This window comes from Phyllostomus discolor, chromosome 2 (assembly GCF_004126475.2).
Source record: "Phyllostomus discolor isolate MPI-MPIP mPhyDis1 chromosome 2, mPhyDis1.pri.v3, whole genome shotgun sequence".
In the NCBI taxonomy this organism is placed as follows: Eukaryota; Metazoa; Chordata; class Mammalia; order Chiroptera; family Phyllostomidae; genus Phyllostomus; species Phyllostomus discolor.
In genome coordinates, this window is record NC_040904.2 from 44,247,540 (window position 1) to 44,259,555 (window position 12,016).

General features: G+C 61.4%; 1 protein-coding gene across 8 annotated transcripts; it reads left to right on the forward strand.

The window, feature by feature from the left end:
• The first annotated feature begins 377 nt into the window (after positions 1 to 377).
• VWA5B2 (von Willebrand factor A domain containing 5B2) lies at positions 378 to 11,978 on the forward strand. 8 transcript variants are annotated; one of them, XM_036017766.1, is made up of 19 exons: positions 378 to 505; positions 1,404 to 1,548; positions 1,627 to 1,797; positions 3,624 to 3,855; positions 4,011 to 4,168; positions 4,690 to 4,821; positions 5,049 to 5,173; positions 5,305 to 5,460; positions 5,892 to 6,002; positions 6,082 to 6,290; positions 6,373 to 6,484; positions 6,960 to 7,145; positions 8,025 to 8,196; positions 8,287 to 8,603; positions 9,018 to 9,207; positions 9,305 to 9,658; positions 10,432 to 10,569; positions 10,664 to 10,759; positions 10,862 to 11,978. In XM_036017766.1, the coding sequence occupies exons 2-19, from the start codon at positions 1,410 to 1,412 to the stop codon at positions 11,713 to 11,715; spliced, it is 3,852 nt and encodes a 1,283-aa protein (XP_035873659.1). In that variant the 5' UTR covers positions 378 to 505; positions 1,404 to 1,409; the 3' UTR covers positions 11,716 to 11,978. The 8 variants fall into 8 exon arrangements, with proteins under 8 accessions (XP_035873659.1, XP_035873661.1, XP_028360965.1 ...); XM_036017768.1 differs by having other exon boundaries at positions 413 to 505; positions 1,391 to 1,548; XM_028505164.2 differs by lacking the exon at positions 378 to 505 and having other exon boundaries at positions 1,391 to 1,548; positions 10,838 to 11,082; positions 11,167 to 11,978.
• Positions 11,979 to 12,016: the final 38 nt, after the last annotated feature.

A 12,016-nucleotide genomic window follows, 5' to 3' on the forward strand; every position in this document is an offset into this window, starting at 1 on the left:
CGCGAGGGCTGACGCTGGGATGGATGGCTGTGGCCGCGGCAGTACTAGGGGGCTGCAGGCTGAGCAGCTCAGCTGCATGTGCAGGACGCCTCTCCTCCGGAAGGACAGAGAGGGTGGGGCCTCGGAGGCCTCAGCCCGCTCGGCGGGGGGCTGTGGCTGAGCGGCGGCGGGGACGCGGTCGCTGCACTGCGGTGCCCTGTCTGGCTGGAGCCGCCGGGCCGGTGCGGAGGCGGCCCGCACACACGGGGTGGGAGGGGCTGGAGGCGGGGGAGCGGCGGCCCGCCGCAGCGGCAGGCGGGGCCGAGGGCCGGAGGGGCGGCCCTTCTGAGCCGGGGCGGGACCAGCACCCTCAGGGCCGACGCCCCTGAGCGGACTCCGAGCGGCCACTGCGGGAGTCTGGAGCGGGAGCCCCGCAGGTGCGGAGCTGAGCGCGGCCCCCGGCGCAGAGGCGGCGCGGCTCGCCTGGTCCCGTCCTGGCGCCCGCAGCTCCGCCGAGGACGCGACGGTGAGGCTGGGGCTGCCTGCGGGGAGGGGGCGATCCCGAGACCCGGCCGACAGCATCCCTGACGGCTTGGCTGGGGCGAGGGAGGGGGGCGACTGCAGCCCCCACCACACAAACACGCGCGCTCACACGCGCGCGCGCACACACAGACACACAGATGAGCTCCGCCAGGGTGGGAGCGGGGCCCTGGACGGACCCCCGCTGGCCCCACACTTCTCCCGGCCGCGGCTCCGAAAGACCCCTCCTTTCGCTTCGCCACCTCGCTCTTCTGGTCCCAACCCCCGCCCCTCGGGCCCGCAGCCCCTCCCAGCGCCCCGGTCAGATGGGGCGCCGGAGGGAGGAAGACTGCGGCCCGGGGCTGCCCGTCCGCCCCGCCCCCGCTGCCCCTTGCTGGGCGGGGGTCGCCCAGGAGGACGCTGGCCCTTTAAAACCCTGCTCGGCACCCAGAGCGTCTTCCACCCCCCGCCCGCTCCACTTCCGACAGCTGGCGGCTGCCGGGGCCCCGGGGGCCGCAGGTACGCACGGCGGTGAGGCCGGGGAGCGGTCGGGGAACAGCTGTGTGAGGCCCCCGCCCCACCCCGCCCTCCGCCCCTGGAGAAGCGGGACCGCTCGGCGCCCGGAGCGCCGGTTAATCATTAACCCTCCGCGCCCCGGTCCCGCGCTGCCGGGAGCTGCGCGGCGCCCCGGCTTCCCAGGTAACGGGCGAGGATGCGGGTCTCGCTTCCCCCTCCCTGCCTCCTCCGCGCCCGCCCTTCTGCACCTGTCGGCGGGTTCCAGCCCCGGGTCAGCCCTGCGGGTTCCGGCCTCCTGCGCGAGTTAGGAAGCTCCAGCGGGCTTTCCCGCGCGCGGGGGTTGCCTTGGGCTCACCCTGCGCACCCCTTCACCCAGCACCCCTCCCCAGGGCACCATGCCCGGCTTGTACTGCCCCTCCAGCTGGACACCGCTGCCCCTCACCGACTCCTGGGTCCGGGCCTGCGCCAACGGACCCTGCCTCAGCCTGCGGGCCCGGCTCACCTACCACAACCCGCAGGCGCAGCCAGTGGACGGTGAGGCCCGGAGGGGACGCAGGGCGCTGGGCAGCGGGTGCAGAGCGAAAGCCGACGCCGCTCGTGCCCCCGCCCCAGGTGTGTTCGTGTACCCGCTGGCCGAGGCCGAAGTGGTGTCGGGCTTTGAGGCAGAGGCTGCGGGACGGCGCGTCTCCTTCCAGCTGCAGAGCAGGCGTCGTTCGCAGGGCGCGTGCTGCCGCGCACTGGGTCCCGCGTTGGGGGCCTCGATGCCCCGCCGCTGTGCGCAGGGTGAGTCCAGGGAACCCTGGCCACAAGCCAGTCTGTTCCTGCACCTGCTTTGCTTGCGTCCTGCGCCTCCTCCTCCCCATCCTGCCCCCTCCGGCCACTGATTCTTTTTTCCACTCATTGATTCATCCCTTTATTCAACAGTTACTGACTGCGCACCTGGCACAGGCCAGGTGCTGGGGGACCGTGACCCAGGCCTGACCCAAGGGTTTCGGCCAGGGAGACAGACACAGCAGGCAGTCACACATCTGTCGCCCCTTCTGGAGCACTAGCTCCTGAGCTGGGACAGGGTTTCAGTCACTTCCAAGTCCCAGCATCTCTCACCACAAAGGGGCTGGGTGGGGGCTGGGTGAGGATGGAAGCCAACCCCTGTGTTAGTTTTTATGAAGTGCACTTCATTCTTTTATTTACTTATTTGTCCATTCATTCGATTTCCGCACATGGGATTGACCATTCGAGTGAGAAGTGGGACAGAACCCAGTGGTGTTGAGAGTTGGTGTAAACCCAGCAGATAGCTAGAAGCCAGAGTAGGAATGTTCCAGAAGGAAGTGGAGCCATCATTTGACTGGTAGGAAGGGGGATGTGGTGAAGCGGGGAGGAGAAAGGCACTCCAGGCAGGGGCGATGGTGTAAGCGGAGGTTTGGAACTAAGTGGTGCTGGGGGAGGGCAGTGAAATACCCCGTGTGTATGGTGATTTACGTCTGACAAACCCAGTCGCTGGTGTCGTCTCGTTTGAATCTAGAGTGGTATGTGATGAATCCAAGCGTAGTTCTCCTTCTCCCTTTTATAGTGACGGAAGTAACAGCAATGGTCTCCTAGGTGTTGGGTGCTTTGCATCTGTTATTTCGTTTATTCCTCACAATGATCTTCGAGATACAATCACTATGGCCCCGCCCCCCCCCCCCATTTTATGGATGAGGAAACTTAGGCTTCTCAAAACGAGAGAGTCACTAGCCACAGAGCCGAGGCTCAAACTGTGCTCTCTCCATGGTGACAGGTGTCCTCAAGCCTCAGCTGGCTGAGAAGGAAGCCCCTTTCTTCCTTCTTACCTCCCGTGTTTCCCCCCTTCACTTACTCAGCAAGCACTTCTCGAAAGAATGGATAAGTGATTACTGCGGAGAAGGGAGGTGAAGTAGGGCTGCACGGGTGGGCGGGGCCAGCCCCCTCCCCCAAGGCCTTGGCTGCCGCTGCGCCCACCGCCCACCTGGCGTTTCCGTAGCAGCACGGCTCCCCCATCTCCAAACAAGCCTGTGGTCCAGGTAAAAGGATGCGCTTGGTATGCAAATACAGCTTCACGCCCTCTGGCAGCTTCCAGGCAGATTACTGCTCCTCAAGTCCTCTTGGGTCAGAAACTCTGAAGCCCTCCCGGTGGTCAGTGGGGAAGTCCTTTCTATTCATGAGCAGGGGCTTTGGGGGTCCCAGGCTATGGGAGTTGTCAGCCCACAAGGGATGGCCCTTTAGGCAGATTATGCCCAAGGGTTGAGTGGATAGGGGCAGACAGGGGCAGAGGGACAGAGGGGATGAGTCCCCCAGGACCTTGGCATGGTGTGGGCATGCACGGCCTCCTCAGCCCTCCCTTAGCAGTGTTGTTTGTCACTGCTCCCTTTTATAATGACAGCCAGATCCTCTCAACATCCATCCACCTCTCTTCCTACTGCCGGTCATCTCATGTCTCCATCCTGCATCACCCGTGCACTAGCCCGTGGTCTCTGCAGCCACACCAAGCACCCCTTGCCCAGGCTCCCCTGACTCAGTGCCTGCTCCACCCCTACCTTCCCTCATCTTTTCTGCTTCCAGCCCCCTCTGACCCCCTTTCTCACTCATCATAGGTCATCTTGTCTTGGATCTGGCCCAGTCCCGGTCCACACTGGTGCTGCCCACTGGCCTCATCACCCCGGCGGGCACCATGACAGTGACCCTGTGCAGCAGCCGGGCGCTGCCCTCAAGGCCTGATGGGGTGCTGTGTGTGGCTCTGCCCTCTGTGCTCACCCCACTGGCCCTGCCAGGTCCTCCGGGCGCCCCCAGACCTCCGGGGCTCTGTGACGACAGGTTGGGCCTATGGTGATTCTCTTCGTCCCTCCCTCGGCTTCTGTGGGTCTAGTGCGGGTGAGGGGCAGGGTGCCCCTGGGATGGGCAGGGTGGAGAAGGGGCCAGTCAGCCAGAGGGTTTAAGGGTCTTGGTGGTGGCCCAGTGACTCTCCTTATGCTACCTTCCAGCCCCACCAGCTGCTTTGGGGTGGGCAGCCCTCAGGAGGAAGGTCCAGCCTGGGAAGAGCCAGCTGCCCCTCCAGACGTGTTCTTAGGCCCTGCCCGCTGCCCTGCCCCGTACACCTTCTCCTTCGAGATGCTCGTGACTGGGCCGTGCCTACTGGCAGGTGGGTGCCGCTCCCAGTGTAGCTGACTGGGAAATCATTCAAGGCTCAGGGATGGGAGGAACACAGGACAAAAAGAAGACAGGGACCTAAGACATAGAAACCTCCAGTCTCACAGTGGGGGAGCATCCTCTGGACATTTCTGTACAACACACACCCCCCTCAGTTTGTCAGTGTCATTTATTTACATACCACTCCACTTACCGATGGGAAGAGAGAGGCTTTCAGTTAGAGCAGTCCAAATGGTGAAGTGGAGTTTCCTCGTGCGAGAAGTGGGGGAGAATGCTAAATCAGTAATTGGTTTGACCAGCCGGGAAACGAGCTGGGAATCTGCCTCCCAGCCCATGGAAGCCGGGAAACCCCCTCCGGTCCATTCCAGCCTGTGATCGGGCTGTGAGAGCTGAACTGAATCAGTTGCGGCCCTTGGCCCCCCACCTCCATGGTCTGCAAAGGTGATGTTTATGCTATTGGTGCTGACTCGGAGTGGGGCGATTGTCACCCCTCCCTGCCTCTATGTCCCTCAGGCCTGGAGAGCCCCTCTCATGCTCTGCGGGCAGATGCCCCACCTCATGCCAGCTCTGCAGCCACCATCTGTGTCACACTGGCTGAGAGCCACCGCTGTGACCGGGCCTTGGAGATCCTGCTACACCCCAGTGGTGAGAGCCTGGGGCACACTGTGGGCCAGCTCTGACCAGCTTCAGGACCACCTGGGTAGCATTTTTTAAGTTCAGGCTCGAAGCCAGATGGACTGAGTCAGCTGTGAGGGTGGGCCTGGTGGTGCAAGGAGGCTGGACCTTCCAGGTCCTCTCAGGACATCGGGACTGGGCAGTTGGGATCCAGAGACAGAGACTTCCTCGACAAAGCTGTGTCCCCTCCTCCCCAGAGCCCCACCAGCCACACCTGATGCTGGAGGCCGGCAGTCTGAGTTCAGCAGAATATGAGGCCCGGGTGAGGGCCCGCCGGGATTTCCAGAGGCTCCGGCGAAGGAACAGTGATGTGGACCGGCAGGTATTGCTGCCTGGGGGCCTGACCTGGCTGCTAGAAAGATAGAAAGAGGCCCCGGGGCTGGGTCCTGCTGCCAGCCTAGGTTGGAACTGCACTGAGCCTTGCCCCAGATGCATCTGGGCTCCCATGTTCAGGTGTGGTTCCTGCAGCGGCGCTTCCACAAGGACATCCTGCTGAACCCCGTGCTGATGCTGAGCTTCTGCCCAGACCTGAGCGTGAAGCCGGGACACCTGGGCACAGCTACTCGAGAGCTCCTCTTCCTGTTGGATGGCAGCAGCGCGGCACACAAGGCCTGTGGGGGCGCCGTGTGGGCAGGCCTGGGGTGGGTGGGATGGCGGGCTGAGGTGGGCTGCAGCTTGTGTGCACGCACACACTCACTCTCTCCTTCTCATACACAGACGTTCTCTCCCAGACCCCAAGAGCCTCTCCCATACGTAAAGTTGCATTCAGACACACCTAATCCCAAAGCGAAGTGTCATATATACCTCCAGAGTCACATACACGAAGGGTCTCTCACACACTCAGAGTCTCCCTCACACTCCCAGTCCTCACTCCCAGAGTCTTTCTCAGAAGGTCTCTCACACACAGGGCCTCTCCCAGATTAGCACATCCATGCCCTCGTTTTACACAGGACCTGGAAAAGGCCCGCAATCTGGTGTTGCTTACTCTCTACCAGGGCCCGTGGGACCTGCCTCATGCTGCCCTCCCTCCTCCTCCCCAGGATGCCATCGTTTTAGCCATGAAGTCGCTCCCATCCCAGACTCTCGTCAACCTGGCCATGTTTGGCACCTCAGTGCAGCCCCTCTTCCCAGAGAGCAGGCTTTGTAGTGATGTGAGTGTGGTCCGGGATCTGGGGGTCTAGTGGGGACGTTTCTGCCCCTCGCGGCCCAGCCCATGCCTTCTCTCTCCAGGACACGGTGAGGCTGGTCTGTGAGAGTGTCGAGACCCTGCAGGCGGTGGGAGGTCCCCCAGACGTGCTGGCTGTGCTGGACTGGGCCATGAGGCAGCCCCAGCACAGGGCCCACCCTCGGCAGCTGTTCCTGCTCACTGCTGCCTCACCCACGGCCGTCACTACCCACCAAACCCTGGAGTTTGTGAGGTGGCACAGGGGGGCAGCAAGGTATGGGGTGGGCAGAGACAGGGCCTGAGATCGACCCCCTGAGAGGATCCCGAAGGTCACCGTGCTTCTATTCTTTCATCAGGTGCTTCTCCTTTGGGCTAGGGCCTGCCTGCCACCAGCTGCTCCGGGGTCTGTCTGCCCTCAGCAGGGGCCAGGCCTACTTCCTGAGGCCTGGAGAGAGGCTGCAGCCCATGGTGAGCTTCAGCCTGGGCCCTGTTCCCTACTCCTGGAAGTCCTTCCCCTGAGTTCCACTGAGTCTCAACCAGAACCCAGTCCAGTTGTGGGGTCTCCTGGCTTCTCTCCCCCACTCCAGTCCCTATTCTCCCCTGAGATGCCAATCAGGGGAGGAGCTACAGGTGCTGCTGTGTGGGGCTTCAGGAGGCTAAAGGTGGAGGGGCATAGTCTCTGACCACCCCCCAAATACTATTCTCAGTGTGTCCGGGTACTGAGTTGTATCCTCGCTAAGTCTTGCCTCGTTCACATGGCACAGCTCTGGCCAGGAGACGGACCAAGCCCTGAGGACTGAGCACTCAGCCCCCCTTGCTTGTTCCTAGCCCGGTTCCTTCCCCTGACCCCAGCCTGACCCTGATCCCCTCAGCCAGAGGCTCTCCTGTCAGCTGTGTGGCACCTCTTTCTCTCCCATGGCCTCCCTCTGGCCGCCCCTCACAGCTGGTGCAGGCTCTGCGGAAGGCACTGGAGCCCGCTCTGAGTGACGTCTCTGTGGACTGGTTTGTGCCCGATGCGGTGGAGGCACTGCTGACCCCCCGGGAGATCCCAGCACTCTACCCCGGGGACCAGCTGCTCGGTTACTGCTCACTCTTTAGGGTGGATGGCTTCCGGCCTCGTGCCCCTGGGGTAGGCCTGGGCTGGGGTGTGGGAGGTGGGCCTGGGATGGCAGAAGCCCCTGCATCTCTTCCAAACCCTTCTCCCATTTCCTGTTCCTGTCCACCAAGGTCTCCCCCCACCTCCAGGCCTCATCAGAGATCCACCAGGCCCCCCGAGGTGACTACAACCCACCTGCTCTCAAGGTCTTCCCCTGAGTTGTCCTTTGAAGTGTTGCCCTTGGCTTTTACCAAAGGTCACCAAATTACACAGACACAGAGAACAGCTCCAGCATTTGCTGCAAGATTTTTGTCAAAAGTTGCTCATTACTTCACAGAGTGCCCTACAGAAGGTGTCATCAGGTTATTTCCTGTAACATTCAGGGACAGATGGAGCACAGTCTAGATGAAACCTCAGGTCTCAGCTCTGCCAGGCACTAGCCATTTGACTTTGAGCTAGTTGAGTTGCCTCTCTGAGAGGCTTCCTCGGACTCATTTTTTTTCATAGGATCGTTGTAACAAGAGGTTACAATGTACACGCTCTTGGTAGGGTACCTGACACATAGTAGGAGTTGGAGACATGATAGTTATTTTTATCATGAAAAGCTTTCTCTCGAAGAAAAAGAACTAAGCATGCTTCTTCCTCTTCCTTTTTGACCATGAAAACTATATAATGGACTGTTTGCCTTTTTGCCTGGTTGCCAGGAAGCTCAGGGCCAGACCTGAAGCTCAGCCACAGCAGCTCTGGTAACCCTGTGGTTAGTACAGATGCTTCTCCTTCCTTAGTACTAGGCTTTCATTTCTGGTTTGTTAACTTTATTGCCTCCTGCAGTCGGCCACCTTAAATCCTGTTTGGAAAGAGGCAGCATCGAACTACAGTCTGGTTCTTTTCCCAATGGCTGTTCCTCTCTAGGACCAAGAGCCTGGCTGGCAGAGCTTGGGTGGCTCCGTCTTCCCATCCCCAGAGGAGGTGCCATCCGCCACCAGCCCTGGCACTGATCCCACTGGCACCTCGGAGCCAGTGGGAACAGGCACCGCGTCAGGAGAGCTGTCCAGCCCGTGGGCTGCTGGGGACTCAGAGCAGAGTGAGAGCCGGGTATATGTGTGTGGCTGTGTTGGGGGGGGAGGGCAGTGGGAGAGGCCAGGGCCGGGGTCCATTCTCTTGCCTCCATTAGGTGCTGATGCTCTGACGGACCCAGTCACGGACCCTGGACCCAACCCCTCTTCTGACACAGCCATATGGCGTCGCATCTTCCAGTCCTCGTACATTCGGGAGCAGTATGTGCTCACCCACTGCTCTGCCAGCCCCGAGCCAGGCCTGGGCTCCACGGGCAGCAGCGAGTCCCCCAGATCCCAGGGCCCCGGCTCCCCGGAGGGCAGTGCCCCTCTGGATCCCCCCTCTCAGCAGGGCTGCCGCAGCCTTCCCCTGAGCGGGGAACCTGCAGGCTCCCACTCCTGCCCTCTGCCTCCACCCCCACTGGCTCCAGTCAAGGTGAGATTCAGTTCGCATCCGTTCACCACAATGAGCCCGCAGAGATGACACCAGGCAGCGTGCAGTGACGAGCACAGGGTCGTGGTGTTCTGGGGGCTGAGAGTCAGGGTGGCTAACCCCGTCCAAGGGAGTCAGGAAAGCAGGGGCTGTATCTGGAAGAGCAGGGAGAAGTGAGCCAGGCAAAGAGGGACACAGCATGAACAAACACAGATGAATGACCACCTTAAGTGAGAAACAGAGTGTGGAGCGAGATGGCACTGGGGCGTCAGAGCCCACGAGCAGCCTGGCCTTTCTAAGGGTGGTGGCAGCCGGCCAGGGTTTCAGACAAAGGGGCACGCGGCCAGTTGTGGGTGTATGTGTGATGGCCAGGAGCTCTGCACTTCTTGACTGGTGGGTTCCATTTCTCACATGCAGGCTGGGGCCTTGAGTGCTGAGGTGCTGGGCCGTCGACGCAGAGCGGCTCTGGCCGGCCGAAGCCTCTCATCACCCCCAGGCCGGGTGAACCCAGTCCTTGGCCGTCCCCGGCACCCCTCTCTGGGTGCAGCACCGGAAAGGACAGGCCCTGAGTCAGGGCAGCAGCTGGGACAAGGCGTCGATGACTCAGGTGAGGGGTGGATGGAGAGTTGGATTCTGACACCGAGATCTTGGGAAGGTGGAGTCCAGGGCTCCACCCTGCCCCATCCCTGCCATTGTCTCCTCAGGAACCCTGCTCTCCCCAGCCCCCATGGACTGGGACATGTGGATGGAGCCACCCTTCTTGTTCACGGGTGTGCCCCCCGACGGGGAACCGGCCGCCCCGGCAGTGCCACTGCCTCCCCAGGCCCCGCGCTGCCATGTGGTGATCCGGGCCCTGTGTGGGGAGCAGCCTATGTGCTGGGAGGTGGGTGTTGGACTAGAGACACTTTGGGGGCCTGCGGATGATGGCTCACTGCCTCCATCATCCCCTGGAAGAGAAGGCGCTTGGGACCAAGCACTCCATCGGCTGACAGCGGCTTCCGTGGTCCGGGACAATGAGCAGCTGGCTCTCCGAGGGGCTGAGACCGTGGCGGACTGGGGTGAGTTGCTGGCGGGGCCCCACCAGGGACCAAGGGACCTGTATGGGGCGGAGCAGCAGAGGAGCCGGTCTATGTGTCTGATCACTCTCTGCACCTCACTTTGCACACAAACGACTTAGTGTGGGCTCACCCACACTAACAAGGAAAAAAGGAGGCAGGGCAATGGGAAAAATGGATAATAAAAGGGATGGGAGAATAAAATTTTATTAAAGATACACACCATGAGGTTATGTGCCTTTTCGAGCACGGGACCCAAAATTAGAAAGCTTCTTAGCAACCAACAGAGGGAAATGAGATCTTGTAAGGATTCTCAGTGCCCATAACATAAAAACAAATGTCATTCAGGAAGACTATTCAAGTCATACACGGTTAAAACTTCAGTTCTTTGGTTACATTAGCTATTCTCCAAGTGCCTACCAGTCACACATGACTAGCGGCTGCCACACTGGATCATGCAGATAGAGAACAGTTCCATCACCACAGGAAGTCCTGTCGGACAGTGCTCAACTGCGTGGATGGAAAGGCGCCAGTCAGTGCTTCCTGAATGGTGGGCGGCCAAGAGGCCTAGCCCTGCTGTGGGTGGGAGGTTCAACCTAACCCCACCTTGTCCAAGTCAGAGAGTCCAAACTGGTCCTGACCCTGAGAAACTCCACTCTGTTCAAGGACAGAGAAGCTGTGGGAGCACCGAGACTTTTTCTATGGAGCTCTCTGTAGAGGGTGGGTGGTGGGCGCGCACCCCCTCCTGTTCAGCAAACTGCTCCCTGGTTTCACAGGCCATGCCCGGAGGTCCCGGCTCCGAGCCCTTCAGACAAGCAAGGTCAGCTCTGCCCCCTCCTGCTTCACCTGCCCCATAGCTGTGGATGCTGCCACTAGGGAGGTCCTGCCCTCAGCCCTGCAGGTGCGGAGCTCAGGTAGAGTCCCTCCTGGGTAACCTCTTAGTGCTGGTCCTCATCTCACTGGCTATCCTCCAGACAAACCTCAGCCCTGTCTCCTGTGCCCCTGCAGAGCCAGCTGAGCCCCCAGGCACCCCAGCATGCACCCCTCCTGCTTCTCAGGGCCCTCTAGATGCAGCTCCTCTGCCCACAGCTGTCTGCTGTAAAGGTAACACTCAAGTTTGGGGGAGCGGTGGGGAGCACCTGGGCTAAGGGGTCACCATGGCACTGCCTGGTTCTGAAGCAGGACTTCAGCGTGGCTCTCTGGCAGGTGGCTTGGATCCGGACCAAAATGACAACTCCAAGTCTGCTTTGGGGGACCCTGCAGCCCCTACTGGAGGTCCTCAACACATGTCCCCACAGCCTCCTTTGAGGCTCGGCCTGGGTCGCTGGAAGACTGCAGGCCCAGAAAGCAGTAGACTCTGCAGCCCCAACACGGGCCAGACAAGTGGTGGGCACAGTGAAGGCAGCGACCATGACTATCTGCCCTTGGTGAGGACTCGGGAGGTGGAGGGTGGTGTTGCCAGGGCCAGGGCCGTCTCAGCTCACTTCTCCCCCCACCTCCTCTCTCCTCAGGTGCGGTTGCAGGAGGCCCCCGGCTCTTTCCGCCTGGACGCCCCCTTCTGCACTGCGGTGCACATCCCACAGGAGCGCCTGTGCCGGGCCTCACCCTTCGCTGCGCACCGCGCCAGCCTCAGCCCCACCTCAGCCTCATCTCCCTGGGCACTCCTGGGTCCTGGTGTCAGCCAGGGTGACAGTGCCACGGCTTCCTGCAGCCCATCACCCAGCTCAGGCTCCGAGGGTACAGGCCAGGTGGACAGCGGGCAGGGTTCAGACACAGAGGCCTCAGAGGGTGCAGGAGGGCAGGGTGGTGCCGACCTTCGGGGCAGGACCTGGGCCACAGCAGTGGCACTTGCGTGGCTGGAGCACCGCTGTGCTGCTGCCTTCGGTGAGTGGGAACTGGCAGCAGCTAAGGCTGACTGTTGGCTGCGGGCACAGCACTTGCCCGACGGCCTTGACCTGGCTGCCCTCAAGGCTGCCGCCCGGGGTCTCTTCCTGCTGCTACGCCACTGGGACCAGAACCTGCAGCTACACCTGCTGTGTTACAGCCCAGCAAACGTGTGAAGGCTGTCCACTGCTGGGGCTGGTGCCCCCCAGCAGACTCAAGTCACTGCCACCGGGGCTGGCCTCCTGGTGCTGGGAGGGGGTAGGTGGGTGGCAGCCTGCCCCCAACTGCTTCTCATCCCCTTCCTAGGATCCTCTTGCCCCCACAGAAAGTGCCTGCTTGTGCTCTCTCCCACTCCTTCCCCCCGAGCTCTGTACAGTGCAGTGAAAGGGAGAGAGCCAGAGACTCCAAACCCTACGCAATAAAGTGCCTCTTAAAACTGTCTGAATGAGTTATCTTCCACGTGCATGCCCCTCACAA

Excerpts from the sequence above, each read along its gene's own strand:
- VWA5B2 (XM_036017766.1), top strand. The coding sequence starts at position 1,410 with ATGCCCGGCTTGTACTGCCCCTCCAGCTGGACACCGCTGCCCCTCACC. Across the intron at positions 4,169-4,689 it reads TGGGCCGTGCCTACTGGCAG|GCCTGGAGAGCCCCTCTCAT; the intron begins GTGGGTGCCGCT and ends TATGTCCCTCAG. Across the intron at positions 4,822-5,048 it reads GATCCTGCTACACCCCAGTG|AGCCCCACCAGCCACACCTG; the intron begins GTGAGAGCCTGG and ends CCTCCTCCCCAG.